The 27,776-nt window shown below is 37.4% G+C and overlaps 1 protein-coding gene across 2 annotated transcripts in view; it reads right to left on the minus strand.

Moving 5' to 3' along the window:
• pdzrn3b (PDZ domain containing RING finger 3b) overlaps positions 1-27,776 on the minus strand; it is a 91,810-nt gene that overhangs the window by 56,070 nt on the left and 7,964 nt on the right. For both annotated transcript variants that reach the window (XM_083531942.1, XM_083531941.1), the window contains exon 3: positions 26,711-26,818. In XM_083531942.1, the coding sequence (XP_083388068.1) occupies positions 26,711-26,818 (108 nt within the window). The remainder of the gene's footprint in view (positions 1-26,710; positions 26,819-27,776) is intronic.

A 27,776-nucleotide genomic window follows, 5' to 3' on the forward strand; every position in this document is an offset into this window, starting at 1 on the left:
TGGTCACATAAACGTAATAATAAATCGATTCGATAAATTATTTAAGAAGAAAGAAACAAAGAAAGAAAAGGGAAAAAAAAGATGCTGGTGAGACTGTTTAAGGTTGCTTATTTTTAAATGGCACCAGAAAAAACCTTGGCATTGCACAGCATTTAATATAATTAACTATAACATATTACTAGTACAATGTTATTATTTATATTTCAATTGGAAATAGAAATTTTTGGTAAATTGCCATTTTCACCTTGGGTCACATCCCACCAACATGTTGTTGTTGTTGTTGTTTTTTCCTTACATATCTAATGCAGAATGTAAAAAAGAAAAACAGGATGATAGCACACACACAAAAAAAAAGGTAAACACATAAAATCTGCCTAATACACTATATAACTAAAAGCTATCTGAATCAATAGAGGCATCAATTTGAAGGTATTCAAGTAGGTTCATACAAAATGTGCTAAACTAAACAATTAAAACAAATTAAAACACCAGTATCCCAAGTTATTTTATATATTTTAGTTTTTTTTCTTTTCTTCCATTTCTTTGTTCAGACTGAAAAAAGTTAGATGGTGATTATAACTAAATGTATTTTTTTTTTTTTTTTTAGTTCACCACTGCTTTTGGTTAAATAGCTTTTTTATGATTTATGTGAATGGAGATCAATTTAATGCCAAACACATCCTGGAGACTCCATGCTTTGTGTTCCTTAAACTCAATTTAAGAGCTCACACCTCAACACTTCTTATCATTTCACACTATGGGTTTTTCGCACCAGGCAGAGGATCAAGCTGTGAACATAATTTTCCTCTTAAAGCGATAAGAAAAATGAGTAGGTGATCAAAAAGACAGAAAAGAGCAAAAGGGAAAGAAGCATGTGGGAGCTAAAATGCTCTGTAAGTGTCTGCGCATAGCTGATGCCAAAAAAGCAAGGCTCAAGCAAGGTCTGGAATCTGATTTCAGCAGAGAAGCAAAGCAGGAAACACTGGTCCTCTAGGAGAGGGGGGAGAGGGGGAGGGGGGGATTCATAGCCATGGAATTCACCCAAACGTCCGTTCTCCAAAAGCTCTCTTAAAAAACATTTTTAAAGCCCACCTTTCTTTTTTTTTCCCTCTCTCCTTCTCAGTTACAAAAAACCTGGGTCAGCAGTACGGTCCACTAGCATGCCTCATTCCATTCTCTGCTCTTCTGTGGAACCAGGATTATGGCCAAAAGCTTTGTCCGTGACATATCACATTTCGCACTTGGGTTGGTGTCGCCCTGCCAGTGAATGAAGGCCAATCAGAGGTAGGACCTTTGTGTCATCAGAAGGTCACACTGGTTCAGCGTAATGGCAATAGCAAAAAAAAAATAAATAAAGAGGCCACTATCTCTATCTAAATCATATAACTACTGCTTTTGAACAGGAGCCCAAGGGTTAAGATACGCTGATCAATATCTGCTCTACCAGTGGTAGATTCTCACACGTTACAGCTTGTATCCTGGCTGGAGGTTGCCGGATGGTGGAGCGTTTTGTAGTAAAAAAGAGGTCCTGGCCCTCTATTTTGTGGCCTACATATGGGATTAATGATGCCAGATGTGACCAATCAAGTCTATAAAAGGGCCAGGTCTGCTGTGAGCCCAAGTTGCAGCTGCGAATACAGCTGGACCATGCCTCTTTCTTCCTTTTACCTAGAGTCCTTTTCTTTCAGCCACCGCAAGTCTGCTTGTATGCTCTCGCTGGTGAAAATTTAAGATTTAAAAAAAGCAAAATACAGCCATTAGAGTGACTTATGCATTCGATCGGCGTGAGGATTTAGTGTTAAGTTGCAGATAGCGTTGCCAGAGCCAATGGAAATAGCATTAGGGAACTAGAGAGGGGGAGGATTAACTCCTACTCCTTGGCGATGATACATGGTGTGATTTAAAAGCAGGATGTCTACGTAGAGTCTCTGGACGATGGTGATGAGGTGAAAAGGCATCCGATTAAACCCAGGCAGAACAACGACCCACCTCACTGCTCTCATCCACATTTTTTAAAGCTGCGATCCAAGTTTAGTTACAGACTGAAGGTGATTTGTAATTTTACGTTGTCAGAAAGACTCTCCTGATGCTAGAAAGCATTCACACACTCAACATACTTAACAGGTTGTGTTATGCATTTCTCACTTCTTCTTTTTTTTTTTTTCCCGTGAGAGCTGACGCCGTTCCACCCCGGGCCTCACAAGAGCGTCTCTGTTTGGGGTCTCTGAGAGAAGTTAGGCTTCGCTAGGCTCCAGGCAAGCATGAATGTGGGCATTTTAAAAATCCTCCTGTGTATGGACTGGGTCTTAATTAAAACCCCATGTTTCAGCACACGGGGGGGTTGCCGCAGCATTGCCACTGGTGAGGATCACATGCTATAAACAAACAAATCCAAGTCAAAAATACTATACAAGTATTCAGTTTTTAAGCTAGCAGTATTCTAAGCGCATAATGTTGGGATATCACAAATCACAAATTTAGTTTCTGCTCTTCCCATTAGAATTGATGATACCACTTTCCTAAACTCATAGAAAATGGCTGGTGCTGAGTGCGTGTTTGAGTGCGTGTTTGAGTGCGTGTTTGAGTGTGCGCCTCTTAAGCCACATTCTGATACAGTATTAATGGATTTAGGACAGGAAGGGGCCTTGAAAAGGCTAAACAAGACTGCTATTCAGTCTCTGATTGGGCTGTTACCCAAATAGCGCCGTAAAAGTTGGGGAAAGAATCTTATTAGTGCAAAAATACACATGGCACGCCAATAACAGCGACAGATTAATAATACAATTTGTCAATGATCAGTAATCACGCTCCTCGTATGTACGTGAGCTTAGTGTTTGCCAAGACATCAGCGTATCATTGGTGCTTATCAGCATAAATCTTCTGAGAAAGACATGCATATGGATAAAATTACATTGCATGCCAACATGCCACAGTTGGTTTCAGTGTGTTCATGACTGCAGCCTGGACTTCAAGCTCAGCCGACTTGGCAGACTTGTTTTCATTCAGAATTCGGTCGTGACATACAATATTACACACCTCAAAACCTTGATATGATAATGAGGGTGCAAATCTCAAACATAGTAAGCACAGATATAAAAGCAAAGGTCTACTTGCTAACACCTTTCATTTAGATGTTTGAAAATCCAATGACTTGACTAAGATTGCTTTGACAAAATGGAGCCATGTGGTGTTTTGACAAATAAGAGTTTGTGCAGTTTATCAACAGTCATGCTCAGTCTTATTCATTACAGCATACACCATAACAGTTTGAACAGGACAACCACAGAAAAATATCCCTCACTAGTAAAAGCAGTGGCATATGATTCAACCGTGTAATCCTAGTTCAAGTGTTACCAGAAGACCCTGTAGAACTTCTAACTATTTTAACATCCCAAGAACATGATGATAGTAAACATTACAAGAGTGCAGCACATTGAGGTTGCCCTAATGCTTTTTAACATTTAGATACACACGTTTTACGAAGTTAAGGACCTTCTTAACTTTAAAAGAGAAGTTAATATAAAAGATAATCCAACTATTTACATTTTTAAATAGGAATTTAAACACATACAGTGATATTTTGGCAATTCATTAAAGTTATAAATGTTTTAATTGCAAAACACAAGATACAAATTTACAATACATATACAATAAATATAATTTTTAAATCACTGAACATTTGTTTTACTGATGCGCCATGTCTCAAATAAAGCACCAAAATCTGCCATGACACAGCATGTTTCCCCTCAATGAATTGCAGCTCCCCAGTACCAGCAGCACTTATGCAGCCCCAGACCATGATGCTACCACCACCATGCTTGACTGAAGACAAGACACAATTTTCCACACATGCTGGACACCATCTGAGCCAAACAAGTTTATCTTAGTTTCATCAGACCACAGTACATGGTTCCAGTAACTCATGCTTTTGTACAGGTTCTTTAGCAATCTGTTTGCTGGCTTTCTTGTGAGCCAGTTTCAGAAGAGTCTTCCTTCTGGGAAGATGGCCATGAAAACCTAATTGTTGCAGTGTGCGGTGTATGGTCTATGCACTGACAAGTGGACCTTTTGCGTCTGCAACCTCTAAAGCAATTCTGGCAGCACTCGTGCATTATTTGAAGCCAGATCCTGCACCTGATGCACAGCACAAGAACTCAACCTGTTCCAAGTGAAACCTGTCTTGGAAAACCTCTGTATGACCCTGACCAGTATACTGTAACTCAGTTTCAGGGTGTTACCGATCATCTTATAGCCTGGGCCATTTTTGTGGAGAGCCAAACAAGTAAGGGTGGTGCAGGACATGTATGAGGAAAATGTGACAGCAGCGTGCAGTAGAAATGACAGACTGGTTCAAGGTGGAGGTGGGACTGCATCAAGGATCGGCTCTGAGCCCTTTCCTGTTTCCAGTGGTGACGGACAAGGTTACACAGGAGTCTTCATGACTATAATGTTTTCGGTATGATATTGTGATTTGTTGTGAGAGTAGGAAGCAGGTTAAGAAGAGCCTGGAGAGGTGGAGGTATGCGCTGGACAGAAGGGGAATGAAAGAGCATAGGAGTAAGACAGAGTACATGTGTGTGAATGAGAGGGAGGGCAGTGGAGTGGTGTGGTTGTAGGGAAAAGAGGTGGAGAAGGTGGAGGAGTTCAGGCACATGGTGCCAAAAGTGCAAAGTAATGGAGAGTGTGTTAGAGAAGTGATGAAAAGAGTGCAGGCAGGGTGGAGTGGGTGGAGAAGAGTGGCAGGAGTGATTTGTGATAGAAGAGTATCTGCAAGAGTGAAAAAAAAGTTTATAGGACTGTGTTGAGAAATGCTATGTTGTAAGGTTTAGAGACAGTGGCATTGACTAAAAGACAGTAGGTGGAGTGGAGGTAGCAGAGTTGAGGATACTGAGATTTTCATTAGGAGTGACGACGATGGACAAGATTAGAAACTAGTTTATTAGAGGGACAGCGCATGTGCGACGTTTTGGAGACAAGGTGAGGGAGGCACGATTGAGATGGTTTGGACATGTGCAGAGGAGGGACATGGACTATATCGGTAAAAGAATGCTGAGGATGGAGCTGCCAGGAAGGAGGAAAAGAGGAAGGCCAAGGAAGAGCTTTATGCATGTGGTGAGGAAAGACATGCAAGTGGTTAATTTAAAAAAGGCAGATGTACAGGACATGGTAGTATGGGGAGAAGTATGATCCGCTGTGGCGACCCCTAATGAAAGCAGCTAAAAGAAGATCTTTGTGTAGAGCAACAATTATAATTCTTAAATCCTCAGAGAGTTCTTGCCATGCCTTGAGGTGCCATGTTGAACATCCAGTGGTCAGTATGAGAGAATTGTACTCAAAGCACTAAATATTAACTGCTTTAATACAAGATACACAAATTTGTATGGTCCTGTCAAAATAACAAAAACATGAACATGATAACTAGGACGTGTGGCTTTGCATAGTTACATGACATACAGCTGTTATCACTTAGGGTGTAGTCACTTTTGTTGCAAGCTATTTTGACAATAATGTCTGTATGTTGAGTTAGTTTCAGAGGACAGAAAAGTCCATACTGCTATACAAGCTATACGTTGACTACACTAACTATAGAAATGAAACTTGGATATATATTATTGTCCCTTGAGAAGTTTATAGTAGAACGTTTGCTGAAATGTGATGGGTGTACTTACTTTTGTGAGATACTGTAGGTTGAGAATATACATGAATCTAAATCATGTGGTGGAGAAAATGTAACATCTACCTGTACACAGTCTTTGTGCTTAGGTATGATAAAACAGCATCCTTGGATAATTTTCTTTTTCTATTTGCATGGAAAACATTTTACTAACATTTTTTAAAAATGACTTGGTTACTACTTCCAATCCCCAGCATGAGTGAGAAACCTCATGAATCTCCTCTGTGTCTGCTTTAATCAGGATGGTGAATCGCTAAAAAGAAACCAATGTGAAATAAGTAGTTTCTGATGTACAAACAGTTATGTCAAAGACAACATCTGCTTCCTCTATTAAGGTAAAAAAAAAAAAAACTTGAAAGTGCAGTGCAGGAAAATTCAGCTTACATAAATCAAGAAAGTGCAGTGCAGTAAGTGTCTTTCCTTTAAGAAATGCACTCATGTTTGCTTTATAAGCTATGGAATATGAACACGAAAGGAAGCATGGGTTATAATATAATTTTAATAATTAATAATATTATATAATCTGGTAATGAAATTAGGAAGGATCATCTGTGAGCACGAGTATTTGCTTACTGCCCCATCCATTTTGGTAATTAAGCAGTCACAAGCTTAGACATGAGCTGTGATTCGTGAGCTTACCCAAAACTAATCTCACTTTTGTATTAATGCAGTCTGTGTGGAAGTTCACCACACAAGGTCACTGGGGGATTGGAAGAAATAAAGAGAAATTAACAGAGTGATCAAAAGTATAATAAATCTACAGGTATGTGCTTCATATAGACAACAGTCAGTCTTAAAAGAGACCGATTAGACAGATTAAAACTGTTTCTGGCCAACAACTTATGGCAATGAAACGTTTTCCATTACCAGGACAGTGCAAAAGGAACAACACACTGAGATTTACAGCCAATTCACACCAAGTCCCACCTTCTGCAGTAAGCAGGCAGCATGTGTTGCCAATTTGCAGGCAGATGATGTTGATTAGTGTGGGCATGACATCTCTGGACCTCAGCTGTGGCTGTGTACAAGGGGACATGTCCCCCCAATTAGCTGTGGCATGTTACCAGATGAGGATTTACAAGACCTCCAGAAACACCTAGCACTAGGACTAAAGAGAAATAAAGGAGCAGTGGATGCGTTCCCTACATTTGCAATTGTGTTGTAATGTTACATATTAAAATAAAGAACGAATAACCATTTAGTTTATCCGAGAACTCTGAAATTACGTTACGTAAATTTAGCCGTAAAACACAAAGCGGGGTTTGTAATACTTACATTTAATTAACTGTGTTGTTAACATAGACAAATCAAGTTTGCAACAACTAATAATGTTTGCGACTTTGCGGTGATAAAACGAGCTTATCAGGGAATAATTGGTTTGGGATCATCTATAGGGACTTTGATACTGACTTTGAAACAAGAGGTTTTCTTTTGGGTTGTTTTTTTTTTTTTTTTTTACATTACAGTTTATATTACTATTTATATACAAAATTAACAGTCACACCTTAAAAAAGGTTCCAGTGCCTACGACCACCCTAAATCTTATTGTGTTATGCAATATTGGCTTAATCTCCCACCCCAACATTACTGTAACATTTATTGTCACAAATCACAGACAGACTCAGAGGATACTGTCCCACCCTGTTCTCCAGCTTTGATTATAAACCCCCACTGAAAAAAATGGACTGGGATTTGAGTTCTTTTGCATAATTCATACTTCATGGGAGATAAGCAATCATAATAAAGTGTGTTCACAACTCCCATTGTGATAAGGTCAAATGAAGTCAATTACAACTCCATTTTCCTCAAACTCGCCTTGTTTCTTTTCCCCTGGATGACATTCTTTTGTTAAATTTTGTTAAATGCACTTCTAATGATTTAACAATCTTCATGTTACATTTAGACTGAACCCTGACTTTTGACAAAATCAATGGATTATAGAGCACTATAGCCGGCTGTGAGCTTGTGCACTGGTAGCTAAGATCATGTGAACCATCTTTTATGTTGCACATCAAACAGCACAGCTGCCTCCCACTGGGCATCCACTTAGCTCTAAAGTAGGCCCAGTCCCAGTTGACCTGCTCTTCCTTTTAAATCATTTCCTCTTTGGATAACAGTTGGAGAACACCATCCCAGTCCATTGGGATCAGACTAAACAAAGTTACATACCGTGAAATGCTCCGAAAATGGTAACCTGTTAAGTCCATTTCCACGCATTTTATATGGCATAAGAACATCTGAATTTTAATGGAAACAAAATAAAACTAAATTTTATATCATTAATTTAATACTTAGCTTAATTTATATTAAGTTATATTAGTATTAATTCATAATATTATTTAACTTTATGTATTAAGTTTATTATTAACTTATTTTTTTTTTAGATCTAGTTCCAACCTTGTACGAGATAGAGCAAGTTGTCAATGGCATCTTTCTCTCTGAACAAGCCCTGTTCTTTCTATGCTTCTGAAATCTTCACTGATAGACAGATAGCAAGAGGGTCAAACTTGAAGAACAGCGTCTCCATAGAAGAATGCACAGAATGACCCTAACCTAAGCTTTGGACAGAGAGGCTATCTGTGAATTAAAACAAGTTGGTCTTATCTGTAGTGACAGGTCAAACATGTAATTTAGCACACCCTCTAAAGAAGAAATCATGAACATCAGTTCTTAAATTCTTTGGGTATAATACCATAGTTATTTAGGGAATGTGTGCCTCAACATTAGCACTTTGTCCTGGTCATTAATACGAGCAGAAAAAAAAAAATAAAAAAATGTGGGAAATTAGAGTGGAATGCATTAAAATCCAAAGCAGACACCACCATTAAGTTGGCCAAGTGGTCTTGCATCATGGTGAACGTATGTCCCTGCAATCCAACATCGCACGCAGCTTTTACTAGCAAAAATAAGCAAAAGTAGGGTAGTTACGTCAATTAGTTCCGCAAGTCAATTAGCTTTAGAGCAAAAACTTTTAAATTATACTCCATCACTGTTAGTGAGCTGTTAATTTTGCTCAAGTGCCAAGATGGTAAAAGGCAGCCACAAAGGCAGCACCGTCTCCATTTTGGTTTTTTCAAGGATTAAAAAAAATAAATGAAAAGCTTATTATCCACATAACGTGCCTTTTTAAATTGGATTCAAGGAACATAAGTTTAAAAGAAAGTTTAAGCCTGGGTATGTCTAAAAATAAATTTGAATTTATTTGGGCAAATAAAAATAGTTAAACGGTCTCTTTAGACTTATAACCCTGAAATGAGACTCTGCAAAATCGTGGCTTGCACTCCACCATAAGCTAGTTGGCTGACGTTAGTTGGCACAGATCAGTCATCTCTCTTGGCGGTAGGTGGTCCATTGTGCTGCTGACTAGCGTCTGTCATTGAGGTAACACCAGACCACACAACCTGCTGAATGCAGCAGAGCTTGGCGTTGAGCAGGCGGTTCAGACCTGAACCTGATACACTTAGATTAGCTCAGCAGACGGAGGCTGGCCAGTAACAGGAAAACCCATAACCACTTGGGGGAAAAAAAACTTAACTAAAGAAAGTAACCGAGTCTAGAGAATAGAATACAATTCACACATTATATAGGGACATCTTCATTGACATATATATGTCCGGCAAAGTAAAACCCTTATTATGGTTGCATTCTGGCAAACATTTACTAACTTGTCATGGATTTTCAGGTTCTGGCAGTACATTTACAGGATGTGATTAAAACGTCAGCAGCGGTCATTTGCAAACTGCTTGTGCTGCCTTGTGGATCCAGGGTCCCCAATGTCAGTGCGGATTAAACAAAATCCTGTCAGTAGGGGGCTTACATAAAGCAAACGGCCTCAATAAGTGTCTTGTGAAAAATCCAATGTTTGTGGTATAGACTTTGTAAACAGTGTGTCTCTAACCATGATAAAGCATTGACTTAAAAATGAACAAAAAACTCTGACATGAACACACCTTTAATATTTAACAGCTTGCCTCTTGCTTGCATTTTTCCTCTCTGAGATTGATGTTTGAAGAAGAAAAAAAATCCATGTGATCTACTCTGTCTTTCTTCATTTCCAACAACTCTTCCACTTTACATGACCTCCAGGCATTTGTTTATTTGAACACCCATCTAAAGTGTAGACAAGTTTTTACCATACAGGATAAAACAGTGGAACCTGATTATGCCTAAAAGCTGCTCATTTTAAACTCTTGAGATCAAGTTACTCTTGTAGTGTGAACTATCAACTGATCATTAAATATTAGTAATTACAATTCTGTATGTTCTATTTTATTCTATGGTAAATTGCATTTTTTTTTTTTACATCATTGCCTAGTTAATGTGACAAATGAATTTTAAATATAATATTTTTCTAATTTGTTTAGTTAAGTTTTTACAAACCATACTGCAATGGCCATGATAAAAATGACAATATCATGATAATATTTGCTCCTTTAGTACATATTATGATATATGTTGCTAAATAAACTGTTTTATTCCTTTGACCAAAAATAAAAAAAATCTACAAAATGTTTTCTTTTTGCTTGATTGTTTGCTTAAACCATATTTTAACACCTAATCAGCTATCCCAATATACCAGATATCCCAACACAATTGTACAACCCAAGGTTTAAGAGAAAAGACTTCGTTCAGAGGCATAAACCTAATCATGTTTAATATACTTTGCAAAGCATAAGCTATATTTTACAGATTTTAAGCAGCTTGGTTCATTTACAGTCAGAGACTGCAATATTTTTTTCTCATTAGTCACGAGTCTATGCCTCAGAAAGACCCACTGATAACCATATGAGTAAATGTGTGTGTGTCTATTTGCAATCTGTTGCAACCATCTTTCATTAATAAACTCCCCAATGACGCCTGCTGTTATAATTTCTTAGCTGCTTCATTGCAGCCTTTGTGACAAAAGCATGCCAGGGTGCCGCTAACTCGTTCTCATTTTCCCTCGTTTTCCCCTTTCGCCTGTCGTCCTCCCTGTTTCTCTCTGGCAGAGTTGCCTCTTTCAGACAGTCTTGGTAATCAATTAGTGATAAGTCTGTAGAATGAATGGAGCCAAGAGGGAGAAGTAAATTTAAGAAGACTATAAAAAGCAACAGTGAAGCACAGTTGGAAAAGAACATAGCAACAAGCTGATTAAAAGTTAGTGTGCACATGACTTAATAATGAGAAATACATACAGTATATGACAGTACATTTAGTTCATTACAAGCAGAATACATTGACAAGGTGACCTCCATGTGTATGTTTGTATAGGTCTGTGCAGCTTGGTCAGAGGATAACCAGTCAGCCTTGAATGTCAAATGGAACTTTATTTTCACAGGAACAGTAGATCACAGTGTGTGTGGTTGGGGAAAGAGAAGGAAAGAAATAGGGCCAATGTCACCTAAAGTCTGAGAGACATTAATGTCAACTACTTAAACTCAAACTCATATGGGCATTCGGCTTATGTAGAGCTCATAGATAAAATATAAGCTAACAAAGCTCGCGACTGAACACGTGTCTATTGTTGCAGCTAAACTGTTAGGCCAGGACTGAGGTCTGAACAATTCTTGAAAGATTACTTTTCATGTTAATTCTTACTAAAGATTCTTTCACCAATATTGTATAAAATAATGTATTTATTCAATTGTTACAGTAATGCCCAAGAGCACAGTACCCAAACTATTTTTAAGTAAATGTATTGTTTATCAATTTGCATTGTGAAATTCCTATAAAATAGATGACATTTAAGGTAAAAAAGAAATACGATTAAGTGGATAATTTTGCATTGTGCCCACCCAGAGTTTAAAGAAAACCATCAATATTTCACAGGTTACATTAAATGGACACTAGAGCCACTCATAGGCTACACAAGGACAAAATGTTAAGTATAACTGGAAGTTTGCAATATATAAAAAATACTGAAAGCCTGTTTGGGACAACATATTCCCTTTTACCACACTGCAGGCAATTTTTAAATTGACTCAGCTGTCCAATGTTGTCTCTTCACACCATCCACACTTCAAAGTGTGTATGTTCCCTATGGTCAGTGGTTATAACAAATATAGTTATTGTGTTTAGCTGCATGCAACTGCTGCAGAATCTACATTATTCTAAAACTACCTTGAAACAAATTGAACTTGTTATATACAACAAAAATGTTATGTTGTTTGGGGGAAGCCCTGGTACACCTTCTCATGATAACCAACTGAAGTAAAAATATACAGTATATAAGGTGCAGTGCCTGACAAAACTGTGGAAACACCTAGTCTTAACTGGTTTGAAATACATTTTCATTTTGTTTATATGCAACAAACTAGGTAAAAGGCAAAAAAGAGAAAAAATGAAGAACAGAAGAGATGTTATTATGAGACTGTACCACATAAACAGTCAAACATGGAAATGGAACTCTAACAGTTTGGGGGTGTTTTGGAGCAGGGAAGGTTGCAGACTAATTCCATGTGAAAAGTATATTGAATCAACATGGCTACCATTTAATACTTCAACGCTATGCAATTCCACCTGGACTGCGGCTAATTGGAACCAACTTCACCATACAACAAGACAATTACCCGAAGCACATGTCCTAGCACTGTAAGTGTTATTTAGAGAGCGAACAGTTGGCTGGAGGGTTATCTATCAATGAATGGCTGGCCCAGTCTCCAGACCTATTGAACTGCTCTAGGACGAATTGGATAACAAGGTCAGAGAGAAACATCCAACTAGTGAAAAACACTTGTCAAGTTTTACATGAGACATAGCAAAGTATTTCAGTTCAATGTTTGGAAAAAAAACTAATGAACATCTACGGCAAATTTTATAAGGCGTGTGACAACAATTGTATTACTATTCTAAAGTTCTAAATAAACCAGATATACACCAATTTGGTCAGAAATGTACAAAATATTCAGTTGTAATTTTATAATAAAAAATATATAAATGTGACTATACATCCCAGATATTTTCACTTGCTGCAATTACCCAAGTCTGAAACAGTTGGGGGAAAAAATGTAAATAAAAACAGAATGTAATGATCTGAAAACCTCATAAACATATTTAAAAAATTTAGCATTTTAAGGAAAAAGAAATTAAAAGTAATTTGGGATTTGATGGCTGCAACACACCCAAAAATGTTGGGAAAGGGCCAAGTTGACCAGAGTGTAACAGCTCCTCTTCTTTTAACAACAGTCTGTAAAGTCTGGGAACTGAGGAGACCAGTTGCTGGAGTTTTGGGAGAGGAATGTTGAATTTCTCTTAATCTTTTCATGATATTAGATGTGATCGAGGAGCCATTCAATGTCTTTGCAGTTTGATGTTGAGGAACACTATTTTGAAATTGTTCCACGATTTGTAGACAGTGGTACAGGTCATATTTTCTTTTTCACTTATATAGATTTATAGATTCCTTTATACATATATAGATTTGCAAATCACCGCATTCTGTTTTAATGTTCATTTTCCCCTAATTCCCTTGTAATTGAGGTTGTAAATTCCATTTTAAATTAAACAAATGGTTATGTTGGACAGACATGTGCTTCAAACAAACACAATTCCCTAAAAATGAGATATATTGCTCATTTTAAATGATCTCTTCAGACATAATATTTAGTGCAGGCAACTTTCCTTAAGACTTGAGGCTAAGATGAGGTATACACCAGACCAGAATACATTTTTTCCTTTGGAAGTCATAGCTCATTAATCTTAGCGTTAGTGAGGGAGAGAGATGGACCTAAGAGAGAATGGACAAAAACTGAAGAACTTGGTGAAACATAAGGGAAAAACAGACATGTCTTTTTCAAATAAGAAGCTATAATGAAGATGCTCAGCCCCTAGCTGGTTGGGCCCAAGTCTGGGTCAAAGCTGGACTCAAAAAAGTCTGGATCGCTGAAGGTCATAAATCATGTCATCTAAATCACAGAGTGCACGTTTTGAGCCATAAATGAAGCCTCGCCACCCTCGATCCCGTACAAGCAGAGCTACTCCCAATGCCAGCCTGTGGCTTTCTATCCAATTTGTTCTCTGATGAATGAGCTCGCTTGGCCAAAAAGAAGAAAAGTTTCCAGTAATTGAAGTACAGTTTGGATTTACTTGAAGTCACATTGGTATCTCAGAGATTTAGTGGTTTAATTCTGTGAAAATATATGAGCATGTGGATTATATGTTCAACAGAAAATTGAGTCAAAGTTATGGATTTGTGGGATCTTTAGGGGGAAAAAAAACAAGTTCCAAGCTTAATCCTGACGTTAATTTGAGGGCCAACTAGAAGCATTTCAGTTTACTCCTCTATAGAAGATGACAGACTTCAGAATAGTTTCTGACTTCACTTAGCCCAAATAAAAGACTCAATCAAGACCAAAGATGAGCACCCAAATCCACAGCCTTTATCTTGGACAGATTGATAGAGATAGGGATTATTGTGCCTTATTAGCCATATGCCTCTGCCTTGAGGGTTCATTTGAGCATGTGTGTATTAGTGAGACACAAATGGATGTGAAATATATTACAAATGTCTGATGAAAATAAATCCATATAAATACAAACTGTTGTCATTTTTATAGCTTCACTGTTAAATAGGTGAAAAAAAAAAGCTGAACTAAAATGTATACTTTTTCATTATTATTATAAATGATAAAAACGTCATTAGTTTATCAGGATTTCCAAGTGGCTCATACACAATACATAAAATGATAGCCTGAGAGCATTTATAACACTCAGGCTCAGTCAACTTAACATGATAGTGTTATGGTCTTCTGAAAAGATGAGTCATGACAATGCTAATAAGCGCTTTTGACTGATCCATATTAAGCTCCCGGCCATTCACACACACATGGAAAAAAAAATCGTGACAGTTGGAAAATGCAGTGCTGTTCTTTAAAAGACATGGCCATAAATATTCTTCAAGCACCTAGCAGTAACTCCTCATATACTATCGACATGTTTGTGTATGGCCTTTGCAGGAGAATATCTGAATTTATGGTGAAAAGTCATCTTATCCCTGTGCACTGTCTGGAGAAAATGTAGAAGGTGGACATGAAAGATAAGGGGCTAGAACAAATGCTGCATATCTGACCTCCCTGTATTAAACAAAAATGACTTAAGATACGCAAAGTTGTAAGAAAAAAAACCATTTCTCCAAGGTGTGAATTAGAACAGAACAATTTAATCTGAACAATACATACTACACTAAAATGAAAAGAAATAAGAGGTTTGATTTACACTTATTAAAAAATATGACAAGGAAGTTGTCTCCAAAAATTACACGCCTACAATAACACAGTAGTTATGGAAAACTAAATCTGAAACATGACCTTGTTTGGCAGTGTTAGCATGACATCAAGAAGCATGGAGTTCCATTTTCGTGCACTTCAGCAAAACACGATTTTTGTTTGCTTAGCAAGATCGCAGTAAAAAAGATGTTTTTTGTGTCGACAAAACAATTTAGAATTTGTTTCGACTGTGCTATCGAATGCAGCTGAAAGCTTGTAAATAACACAAAATTAAATAGTTTCCCCCTAATAATGCCTTACTGAAAGGCTAAACACACTGCCTTGGTTTTTCTAGACCATCTGCCACCTGGAGATATAAAAAGCTTCAACCAGTATTTCTTCATCTCCTGCTTTTTACCTTCTTCAGAGCAAAACACAAGTGATAATACTTAAAAATATTATCAATATAATATAAACTGACATAAACAAGAATAAAGATGGACAGAATGAGGCCACACATATCTACTTCTGCATATCTACATCAAACAGGCTCGTTGTACTGAACTACAGCAAGCATGTGACCTTATCAATCACCTGGGTCTAAATAACATCTTTTTACATGCTTTAACGAAAGTTTGCTTTCAGTAACAGCACGGTCCCACAAATAAGAATCTATAAATTTGCAAAGACTGACTTTTGAGAGTTTCACAATTATTATAGCCCATTTTATATATGGAATGTATGATATACTATTTAAAGATCTTTATTTAAAGGTGTAAATATGCTCTTGCTTCAATACACTTGACAAAGTCGTAGTGAGTCTGGATTGTCTCAACACTTATCTTGCCGCATGCTAAATTACTGCTCTCAGAATTAGAGAATCACTTAGTATGTGGTACTGAGGTATTTACAGTATCCTTAACCAAATTTATTACTAGTGTTCAAGAATTTATTAAGCATGTATGGACGATGTAAACACGCTCTACATTACACACCATGCATGCTTCTACTCACTCCTACAACTATTTAAGAAATCCAACTGTGTATATCCTTCAATCTCCCTAATGTGCTAAACTAAACAAACACAATCAAGCTGAAGGTAATCCAGACCACTCTCGTATCAATCGTGATTAACTAAGTAGATGAAACTAAAGGTTGTGGTAATATTGTAAAAGGACTGCAAACCTACTAAAAAAAAAAATTCTCAAATACACAAGAGCAGCTCTGTCTGGAAAACATTTAGGCAGCTAGCATGCCTCACCACAGAAAACAGCAGCTGTGACCCTGATATAGCAGTGGAGTTGAGTGGACAGTTGTGTTCAGCAATTTTATGTGCTCTCTCGCTCTCTAGCTCCCTTCTCACGCAAACCAACCCAAAGAGAAAAAGCCCGCTGTTTATTACTCGACAACCTGTTTAATATTAGCACAACAAACTATTATGCAAGTCTCACTGGGAAAAAAAAATAAAATTACAAGAAACTAAGGATTAGCATGTCCCATTGTCCTCTGTTCATTTCAAGAAGAGATTTTATTGCTTCACAGAGTTTAGATACACTTGATGTTGAAGTGTATCTAAACTCTGTGGAGCAATATAATCTCTTCTTGAAATGAACAGAGGACAATGGGACATGCTAATCCTTAGTTTCTTGTGATTATTTTTTCTTAAAACATTTCTTAGGCATCTGCTATGTAAAATTCCTTCACTCACAAATTACTTTCACTTCTCCCAAGATAACTTGCCTGGACAGAACAAGGCTAGATGAAGACACATCACAAAAAAAAAGAAACAGTGATCCCCTATAAATCTAAATCATGCATTGAATGTAACCCGTTGCAAATCAAGAAGAGGAGGATACCTGCCGAGAGAGAGAGAGAGAGAGAGAGAGAGAGAGAGAGAGAGAGAGAGAGAGAGAGAGAGAGAGAGAGAGAAAGAGAGAAAGCAGTGTCTCCTGTAGCACACAAAGAAACACTTGTCAGTCTGCCAGTACAGTCCGAAACTTGATGCCAGGCTGCAGATGTGCTGTGGTTTATTTAACATCACCTACCTTGTCTGACAGAACTTGCACTAAAGCCACCCCTGCTGTACCCGACCCCTTTAACACACACACACCCCACCGAGATAAATGTCCATCTCCACTGGTCTGATCTGCTTCATCTCCAGGCTTGTATTTCCGGCACCTCTCCACGGATTAAGCTGAGTGTCTTTGAATGAAGCGCCACATGAAGGCAAGCTCCACAATGGGCGGTTGTCTTCGGGTCCCAGTGTGAATCAAGGCAGGTATGCCTGAGCAATGAACACTTAAAACATCTCCTCCTTAAGCACGGGTACAACACTCAGCTGCCAGTTTCCTGTTATGTATGTTAGTGGTTACATCTGGAATCTTTCACAAGTGATGCCAAGTTAGCGAACAAATGGTCAAACAAACCAGTTAACACTATGTACCGCACTGAGTTAACTTAGATGTGATTTAAACAACATCTCATTTCAACGTTCTTTTACAAATCTACAAAATAAAATATGTATGAGACTAGACGCCGTCACAAAGCAGCTTTACAAAAAAACCCAGAACCAGACTCAACCAGGAATTCTTCAGAGTGGCACCCAAGAAAGGGTTTATAAATTTTTGTCTAAGATTATTGTCTGGCTAGCTCTAATCATTTATAAGATATACCACATAACAAGGACAAAGCAGCTTGTAGTGGGTATTTTCCTATGAAACAACAAATAAAAGGATTTATTAAAACCCTATAACGTTCAAGGTTCTGTGTAGAAGTAAAATCCCCTTAGAAAAACCATCCAAATAGCCCAGGGGGAATCTTTTCCCTGGAAAAAAAAATGCAGCCAATGAATGCTAAAAAATAATAATAATAACTGCAAGCAAACATCTTTATTTGTTTGACACCATGGCACTGACTGTGGCATTGTGCCTTTAGTGGTTGCTTTCTAGAAGGCCTGGGAGATGCTGGGTTCTTCTACTGTGCTTTCTTTGAGACAGAAAAAAATGGAGAGACTAGATTGTAGAATTTTTTTGTTGTTGTTGTTGCTGATGATTAATGTTTCGGTAATGCCTCCTGCTGAGATTCTGTTCTATTAATGGTATACTCGCAAGAATGTGCCAAATCCAAGATGCAACCAGGCTCATTCATCTTATCGCCTGCATCAGACCATATTTTCCTGTTTAAACAGGAAGCCCTCAATCAAATAGAGAAGGTGAATGACAAGTACTATTTCTCTCTTTGGAGTTTAGGGACAAAACATGGAGGGAGTCAGCTTGTTTAAGAACATCGTTTTCTATTTTCTCAAATCTGGATGAGAATGGCACATAGCAGCTGCTGTGTATAAACTGAAGTTTTAGCTGGATTTGAGCATTTTAAGCATTTTAGTGTGAACATCTGACCACTGTAAAAGGAGAAAAATGGGGGGAGCAATAAAAAAAACTATTATTGAGAAATAAATCCAGAAAGGCTCAAGTGTTCAAACTCAAGGTACCTAATCTTCCAAGAGTTGTCGTAACCCCCCCCCTCCTGAAGACCTCTTAAACCTACTGTAACCTAAGATATGAATGTAAAAAAGTGAAAAAGAATCCAAGTGCTTTCATCAGAGCAGGCCTGTGACTGTAGATGCAGAGCCTTATACAGTACAGTTTTCCATGTTAGGGAAAAGAAAAATAAATGCTTAGATTCGTATGCAAGTGATTTATGAGAGGAAATGATGCTGCAATACTGCTGCTTGCATGCAGAGCGACTTTAATATTGGATCGTGAAAGAACCGTTTAAATACAGCACAAACGCTACTTAAATTACAGTATGGTCATTTCAAGACGAACATTTACAAGTCCAGCAGTAACTCAGGCACGACTTAGAGAAGGGAGGGGGGGGGTACGTAAAACTGGGATCCAAGTTTTAAAATAGGAATGGTATCTTCAGGTCTGAGGATAAAATGAACAGGGTTGTAAATGGGTCTTTTACGCCATGCCATATTTGAAAATTATGCCCAAATCACAAATAAAAGTAATAGTACAGTACTAGATGACCCGGATATAGATATATATTTTAATAGATATAGAATGTGTATGACTGTTAAAAAAACATGAGAACTGATTGGAACTGTAAAAAAAAAAATTGGTATGTGTATACAGCAGAAAGGATGAATGACCAGTAGCAGTTTTAAGTTCAAGAGCTACATGACAAAATGAAGTGAGCTGTAAAAATAATCATCAACCCACTACACTCAAGGAACGATCTTTTCAAATATTTCTTTTAGGCAAATATTATAGCACAACCAGGACCACAAAAAAAAAAAAAAAAATACCCCTTCTAACAGTCACTCTTCCCAACACACCATCTAGAACAATGAGCAGAACTGGGCTTATATATATATACATATATATATACACACACACACACACACACACACACACCTTACCAAATATTTGGCAGCAATATTTTCCTGTTAGATTCGTTTTTGCATTACTTATATATTATACTACCAGGCCATAGACATATAAAGCATTACTGAGAGAAATCAAGCTATTATGACCCTGACTAAAGCCCTGCTAAGCAGTATATTAGAAATTAACTGATGTTAGTTGATTAGGGGAGAGGGTAGGGTTTAGAGAGAAGTGTAGTGATATGTATTAAAATCTTGAATCATTAAATTAATAATTTTATCTTTAAAAAAAGATGGACCATGCATTTTCTCTGGAACTGATTAAAGATTATTTATACAAAACAAATGCATGCATTTTTCCGATCACTCAAAGTTAAAAACATAAATCATGCTATCAGTGTGGCTTTTTGCTGCCTTGTCCTCATTGTTCACATTTTTCTTATAAGCCTTTACTCTTCCTAGCTACAGCTACATTCTGCTATCCTTTTCAGCCTCAGCATGCCACTTCTTTCTAATCAGCAGCCATCACAAAGTAAGGCCCCTTCATTTCTACTGGATCTAATATCTGGAGTTAGGTGAGCCAGACATGACTAGAATGCCCCTCTCAGCTGGGACTGAGACATGCTACTTCCATCGAGATTAAACTGCCCTGCATGCCTTGCCTTGGTAGGACACATTCTGCTCGTGCCAAATCCAATAAAGATATTCACAAAGGCTCACTTCTTGTTATGAGACACCAACAGATAACGTGATCTTCCCCTCGTGATTTAACCCTCATCTCCGGATAGAAATGAACACAGGACTTTGTGACACATGTCTAGCTAAAAACATCTCATGCTCTAACAATTTATTAGTGGCACTGCTAAGAGAATAGGACAAGGTTAAGGGCCTCAACCTCTTGCTGGTTTGACCTGACTTATGGTCCCTGTGGAAACTAAAAATGGCACCCCACATCTAAATATGTCAATTATGCTAATGCTGGCCATAAATGTTTGTACGAATAGATTAGGGTTAATTATAACAGGTAAAAAAAAAAGGTGAATTGAAGTTTTGTCATTTACCCCCACTGACCTGTAGCTAAAGGAGTTATACAAAATCGAATAGACTTTAATACTTTTCCCAGAAAGGACAAAACAGCTTTGCAACTTCAAAAACATTTCAGGAGGCCCCTTTAATAAATGGTTAACTTGGGTTAGATCCAGAACATACCAGATTTCTAAATATGAACTAAAAAAGAAAAAACACATTAGAGCATGCATTCAACTTAGGGGCCTCAGAACATAAGCATATTTATACAAGCCAACTCCAGAATGAGAGGCAACCTAAAGAAAATGGGATTCCTTATATTAAAATAAATGCCACACTGGGGAAAAAAAAAAAAGGTTAGCCCCTATAACAATCATTCTGGAATTTGTTAATAAAATGTATCTGTCTCCAGAAATGTGCGCTGCTCTTGATCGTTATACATGTAAAGTAAGACAAATGAAAACAATATACATATACAGTATCTCACAAAAGTGAGTACACCCCTCACATTTCAGCAACCATTTGATTAAATGTTCTCAAGGGACAATACTATAAAAATTTAGAGCAGTATAGAGTCAATGTCCTCTAAAAATAACTCAACATACAGACATTATGGTTAAAATAGCTGGCAATAAGTGAACATGCCAAAACTGTGCCCAAAGTGTCAGTATTTTGTGTGAGCACCATTGGTATAAAGCACTGCCCTAATCCTTCTGGGCATGGAATTTACCAGAGCTGCACAGATTGTTGCTGGGGTCCTCTTCCACTCCTCCATAATGACATCACCACACTGCTGGATGTTATACTCATGGCGTTTTCCCACCTTCCGCTTGAGGATTCCCAACAGGTGCTTAAGGTTTAGGTCTGGAGACATATTTGGCCACTCAATCAGCTTCCTCAGCAAGGCAGTTGTATGTTTGGGGTCTTTTTATATTGAAAAACTGACGTTCGGCCCAGTTTCTGTAGGGAGGGCATCGTGTTTTGTTTCAGAACGTCACAGTACATGTTGGAATCCATGTTTCCCTTGATGAACCACAGCCCCAGACCATGATGCTACCACCACCATGCTTGACCATAAGCAAGACAATTTTCTTGGTTCTCCTCACCAGCGCGTCACCATGCGACACCATGCGATCTGTGCTAAACAAATTCATCTTAGTCTCATCAGACCACAGAACCTGCACAGCAGGAGGACTCAAATACTTTGATTGACCCTTGCGAGGCCTGTTCCTAGTGGAACCCGTCTTAGAAAACCTCTGCATGACCCTAGCTACTGTACTGTAACTCAGTTTCAGAGTGTTACTGATCTTCTTATAGCCTCTGCCATCTTTGTGGAAAGCAAAAATACTATTTGTCAAATCTTCAGGGAGTTCTTTGCCATTAGGCATCATGTTGAAGATCTAGTGGTCAGTATGAGAGAATTGTACTCAAAGCACCAAATTTGAACTGCTCTAATACAAGATACACAAATTTTGTATGGTCCTGTCAAGCAGACAAAAACATGATAAATAGGAAATGTGGCAGGGCGTGGTTAAGCCAAAAACAGCTGTTATCACTTAGGGTGTACTCACATTTGTTGCTAGCTATTTTAACAATAATGGCTGCATGTTGAGTTATTTTTAAGGGGACTGTAAATCTATACTGCTATACAAGCGGCGCACACGTTTAAAGCCCGAAATGTTCCTGTTTGGCCACCAAGTGATTCAAAAGCTTTTGTGAAAACTGATTCCTTGCTGGATTTTCACTATACCACGAGGCATATGATTAACCCATATGTTTCTGCTTAAATACTACGCGCTGCATGTTACTTATTGAAAATATATTTCCAGGAAGGTTGTCAATAGATCTGGATTTCACCGCAGTAGAGACTGTCTTCATCTCTACCCACACCACAAGCGCACATTAATCCAGTAACCAAATAAAAAGAATTCCAACACCCTCTTATCAAAAAAAGGCTCATTGACATGCCAGCAATAGGTCCCTTCCTCTCAACACTCACTTCCCAATTCTGATACAACCTATTCAGTAAAAGGATTTTCTAACGCTATTTAGCACCCACTCAGCCTAAAAAAAAAACAAAAAACCTCGAGTATGTGTGGGGCGTTAAGTGCCACTCTACGGTTAATCTCACTCTCACTTGCAGACCCCAAAGAGAGATAAATACTCATCCTGCTCGAATCAAGGCTTACAACAGAAATGACTTTGTTCACTGAATGTAAAAAATAATAATGATAAAAAAAAAAATAAATAAATAAAAAAAACAGGCAGATGTTTATTTGCTGCCTACATGAAAATATTTTAATAGAAGTAAAGTGCCTCGCCTGGTTTCTCATGCAAATAGCTGAAACTGGCCTCAGTGGAGGTTCTTTTAAAAGATGGTTGCCGTTTAACCTTTGACCCAATGGGTGTTTGCAGGCTTTAACAAGTTGACATATAACAGCACTGATGTCCCTACTACAAGACAAAAATTTTTTACACTTGTGTTAAAAGCTTAGGTGGTGCTACAATGGCCTACTGTAATGTATACCAAAAAACATAGCTGGTTACATTTCAAATATTATTTTTTAAAAATTTATTTTAAAATAATAATTATGAAGCTACACAATAAGCAGAACTTATGTCTTAAATGGTCCCCAGACTGCTAAACTAAATAAACCAGATTTTTACATAGTGTTGGTTTTCATGTCAAGCTAAATCTACAAAAATTCCAAAAATAATTCATGGTTTCAACGATTCTGCCTTGTTCGGCAGAAATAAAAGACTTGGCTTTTATTATAAGGTCAGATGCAGTTGTTTTTTTAAGTGTGAATGCTTAGATTAAATATAGCGGCAATAAAAAAAATCACAAGGCAAATAAGGCTACACAAAGAAGATTTTCATTCTCAAGAGTAAGCAATTTTTATGAGAAAATTTAAATGATGAGAACCAAACAAGGCTCCATTCATCTGACAAAATAATTCGAGTCTGCTTTGCTTTAGCTCCACAACGCCACTACAAATGTGGGATTCTAGGGCTCTCTTGGAGATAGTTTTGATTTCTCATAGATACATGTTAGCAATTAGGAGGCTGTTTTTGTGTGGTATGAACAAAGACAGCTGGGGTTAATTTGAGCTCGGTTGTAAGGACCAGGTGATCCCTCCAGCAAGTTGTTTAGTGATGATGCATTGATGGCATTTTGTTGTGGTCTGCTTTTGTTTATGAAGGAACTTTAGGGGTACTTTTTTTTTCTTGTCAAGAACATAAGCAATGGAAATACATGAAATGTATAAAGGGCATTTGTAAGGTTACTATATGTTGTCCTAGGGAAATGCGGCACACCTGCAATGATACTCCATCAACGACTGGCATTACGCCAAATTCATCAGCGTGACCATCAGAAGTCTATCAACGTGTGATAGCAATCAAATTGAATCCAGGCATGAAATGCATTTTCCCAGAACAACAAGGAACTGCTCTAAAGGTAATTCACAGCCCTACATCCAAGAACTAAGCAGAATTTAGATGCTTGTGGTCACCTAAGACGGTCAGAAAAACAAATAAGCAATTTACATCTGCAACCAACGTCAGAAACAATATAGCTGGAAGATGTATTTATGATAGGGGGATTGTATAAATCACCTCATTAGCTGTTCATTTGATACCAAATCCCCCTTTTATACAGTGGAGAAATGAATGACTGAAACCAGTTTTGAAAATACTGAAAGCTAAATAACACACCTGAAACTTCTTTATACTCAACTTGAGCATTCAGATTTGACTCAATGTATGTCATACTATAAAACATTTCAATCCGAATTAATGAGCCTCCTGACCCTGTTGGAGAACTTGTTAGCCATTGATAGATGGAGTGAGAAGAAAAAGTGGCATGGCCTGGAAGATTCTGGTGCTACAGGTTACAGCTAATTCGTATAAAGTTTTCGGTTCTCTCTTGATTACATTTCCAGCAAGATTCATTACTCAAAGCACGGTAATGCGAGATTGCTTATAGTACCTGCGAACAGAAGACCACAAGCCATATAATTCACTAATTCAGTGCATAGACACACCTTAGCTGACAAAGGGTATAACTGTGCCTTTACAAAAAAAGAGAGAGAGAGAGAGAGAGAGAAAGAGAGAGAGAGAGAGAGAGAGGGGAGCTATTACTAAAGCTCAAAGCTACGAGTTTTATATTCTCTTTTCTAAATGGCCTGTCGATTTCCTGAAGCTCATAATCTAAATGTATTTTTTTTTATAATCAAACCACATTACAGCACTATGCTCGACCCCCATTTAACATTTAAGAAAGATGACCTGATACTATCTCTTCACTTTTTAAACCTTGTGACTTCAGCATATTAACGCAATAAAGAAATAAATGTATGTTCTTTCATCTACTGTCATTTTAAAGGAGAAAAAAACATGACCATCATATATCATTAATGCCTCCTGAGAACTTCTAATCTCTTAATAGGTGAAGCTCTTCTTCGTCAGAAGTTTGGAAACATTTAGTCTTTTATTGTTTTAGAAGATACATGCATGTTTCCTTTGTTTACATGCAACAAACTAATTATGAAGATTTATGAAGACTTACTTTGACCAAACAAATGTATAAAATGTACGTGTTTAACTTTTTTTTAATTTTTTTTATAGAAAAATCCTCCCTTTTCAGGATTTACAGCTTTACACACACTTGGAATCCAGGCAATTAATATTTTGCCATGCCTCTTTTAAAATTTGCCACAGTTGTTATTCACTGGTTGGATATCTCTTTCTGACCTTGCGATCTAGTTTATTTCAGTGCAGTTCAATAGGATTGAGGTCCAGTGACTGGGCAAGTCTTCAACATTCCCTGCTCCAAACCAAACCATGTTTGACAGGGGGTGTGAGGGGGTCTGCTAACAATCTCTCCTGTTCTCTGTCTTACATAAGTTCCTCTGTTAGAACCAAAAATATTTGCTGACCGATTCTTGTGTGCTTTTGCCTTTTAGCTAGTTTGTCGCATATTTAAAAAAAAGGAATGCGTTTTTGTCTCAAAAATATTAAAAGGCTAGGTGTTTCCAAAATTCTGACAAGCACTACATGATGATACCAATGAAACTGCTATGAATCTGCAATTCAATTATTAACCTCCAAAGTGACCAACTTTGTTACAGGGTAATCTTACACTTACTTCACACAAAACATTTACACTTACTTACACCAACTTTTTCCTAATAGCAGCTATCTGGTATTCATAATTAAATTGCTCTCTTTGGTTAAAATCAGAACTCATCCCTCTGTATTAAACGCCGTAATTTATCACATATAGATAAATTACAACACAATGAAATCCTTTTCCTCATAAATCACTAGTTGGAAATTTGGGGTCAGAGTGCAGGGTCAGCTATTATAAGTCACTCATGGAGTAGAGAGGGTTAAGAGACTTGCTCAAATGCCCAATAGTGGTCAATTGGTGGTGCTGAGGCTTGAATCCTTAACCTGCTGATCAGTAACCCACAGCCTTAACCTTTATGCCATCATTGTTTCACTATTGAAAAAAGAAAAAACTTCCATCATGTGTCACTGGATGTGGTTAACTCAATGCTGACAGAATAAGTCCTGTTATACAAACATTGGTTAAAGTGACTAAAATGTTTGTATTTATTTGATTGGATTTAACCAGGTTAATATGGCTGCTTGAAAAAAAAAAAAAAAAAAAAAAAACAGAAAAAAAAAGAAAAGAAAAAAGAGCACATGTCCAAAAACTCATTGGGGGAAAAAAGCACAATTCAATGTCTTCCTCTGACCTCCAGCTAAATGTAGCATGTAAACAAAACAGTCACATGATACTGTCATGTACACAAATCAATAACATGCAAGTTCTAGTGTGATTTTGGAGGTAACAACAGTTAGTTAAATTGTTTTACACCCCACCCCCACCCCCTATTTTTTGTTTTTACAGCTCCACCTAATTTGTTTAGCTAGCTCATAAACCCAAGGTTCACAAATTAACAACAAAAAAAGCAGCTAAATATGCCAAAAAATGTTGCAGCTAAAATGTTTACGTTACAGATATTTAAACAGTTGGGCCAATGGAATGTCTGCATATAGTAAAAATATTTACATTGGCCTAGTTACAATCATAGATGTCTAGTCATCAATCTGCACCCTGAATAACACATTTAGATGACTGAATTCAGAGGATCCAGAGTTGCACTACATGCCACTATCAAAACAAAATTTGTACACTTGAATTTCTATAGGCCTTACAAAGAGACCTCTAGTTCAAAGAACCTCTTGTTTCAAAAGTAAGAGGGAGGTTTCTGGACAAACACAACATTCACTATGCTTCTTTTAAGCATAATTTTTAATTCCAATCTGTGCACATTTACAAATTCACTGTCGATGTGAAACAATAAAGTTTGACATTCTGTCATATCAAGATTTAACATAATGGTTCAGTAATGCAACCACACATACCTCCATTATTCTGTCATAAATCTGAAGCCCTCCTTCTTTATCCACTGGTCCATGTTCCACAATCTTTGATACAAAGATACCTTCATTTGAAGTCCCATCTTCATTATCCTGAAAATATAATGTGATGTGAAGTTCTTGATTAAAACTGGTAATACAACAGAATGTCTTATTCACACACTAGTAACAACATACTGAAACTGCTGAAATATGAAATATTTTAATGGCTCTCAGTACAGAGTACACCCTTTTGACTATTTCCTGGGAGCAAATACAGACAGATGGATGTTAACTTGAACAAGTTAGTAAATAAATTATTAAATAAAAGATAAATAAAAAGTTACAGATTTCATTAATTACACTAATGACTATAATTAATAACTTTTCTGGCACAGTTGAAAATTTGCCAGAAGAAAGGCACATGAACATGTTGTCGTCTGCGAAGTGAGCAGAATGATGAGAAGTAAAGTTGCCAAGCTTCAACGCTATTGCAAAACAAGCATTTGTGGGAGGAACAAACAGAAGTTTTTCTTTGGAACAACTGAAACATCTCCAAGTTCTGCTTGGAGAAACCGTATATAGAAAGGAAGCCAATCATTTTGTAATTGAATGCAACTTGGCTTTGCTGACTTTTATTCAGACCATTAAATCTGTGGAACATTTCTCAACTCAAAAGTGTTGGACGTTATTGAGACTAGTGGTTAAAACGTTGGCTTTTTGAACGGAAGTTCGTGAGTTCAAATCCCAGCACAATGAAGCTGCTGTTCGTTTGTATAAATGGGAAAATTGTGGGTTGCTGTGAATAAAGACGTCTCCCAAATGCAACAAATATAAATGTAAGAATAGTAAAATAAGTCATTGAACAATAAATATACTGCTTATCAAAAATAAAAAATTTGGAGATACCTTGCCTTTATTGAGTCTATTCTGACTTTAAGACCAAACACACCTCATAGATGCATTAGAGATAATTTACAGAGGAAGCAGGCACATTATGGAACACAGAACAAGTTGTCCAATCACCCAGCCCTAACCTATTTGACTGACTCCAGAAAGTGTTGGATTGAGA

The sequence above is a fragment of the Silurus aristotelis genome (genome assembly GCF_946808225.1).
Source record: "Silurus aristotelis genome assembly, chromosome: 2".
NCBI classification, from domain to species: domain Eukaryota; kingdom Metazoa; phylum Chordata; class Actinopteri; order Siluriformes; family Siluridae; genus Silurus; species Silurus aristotelis.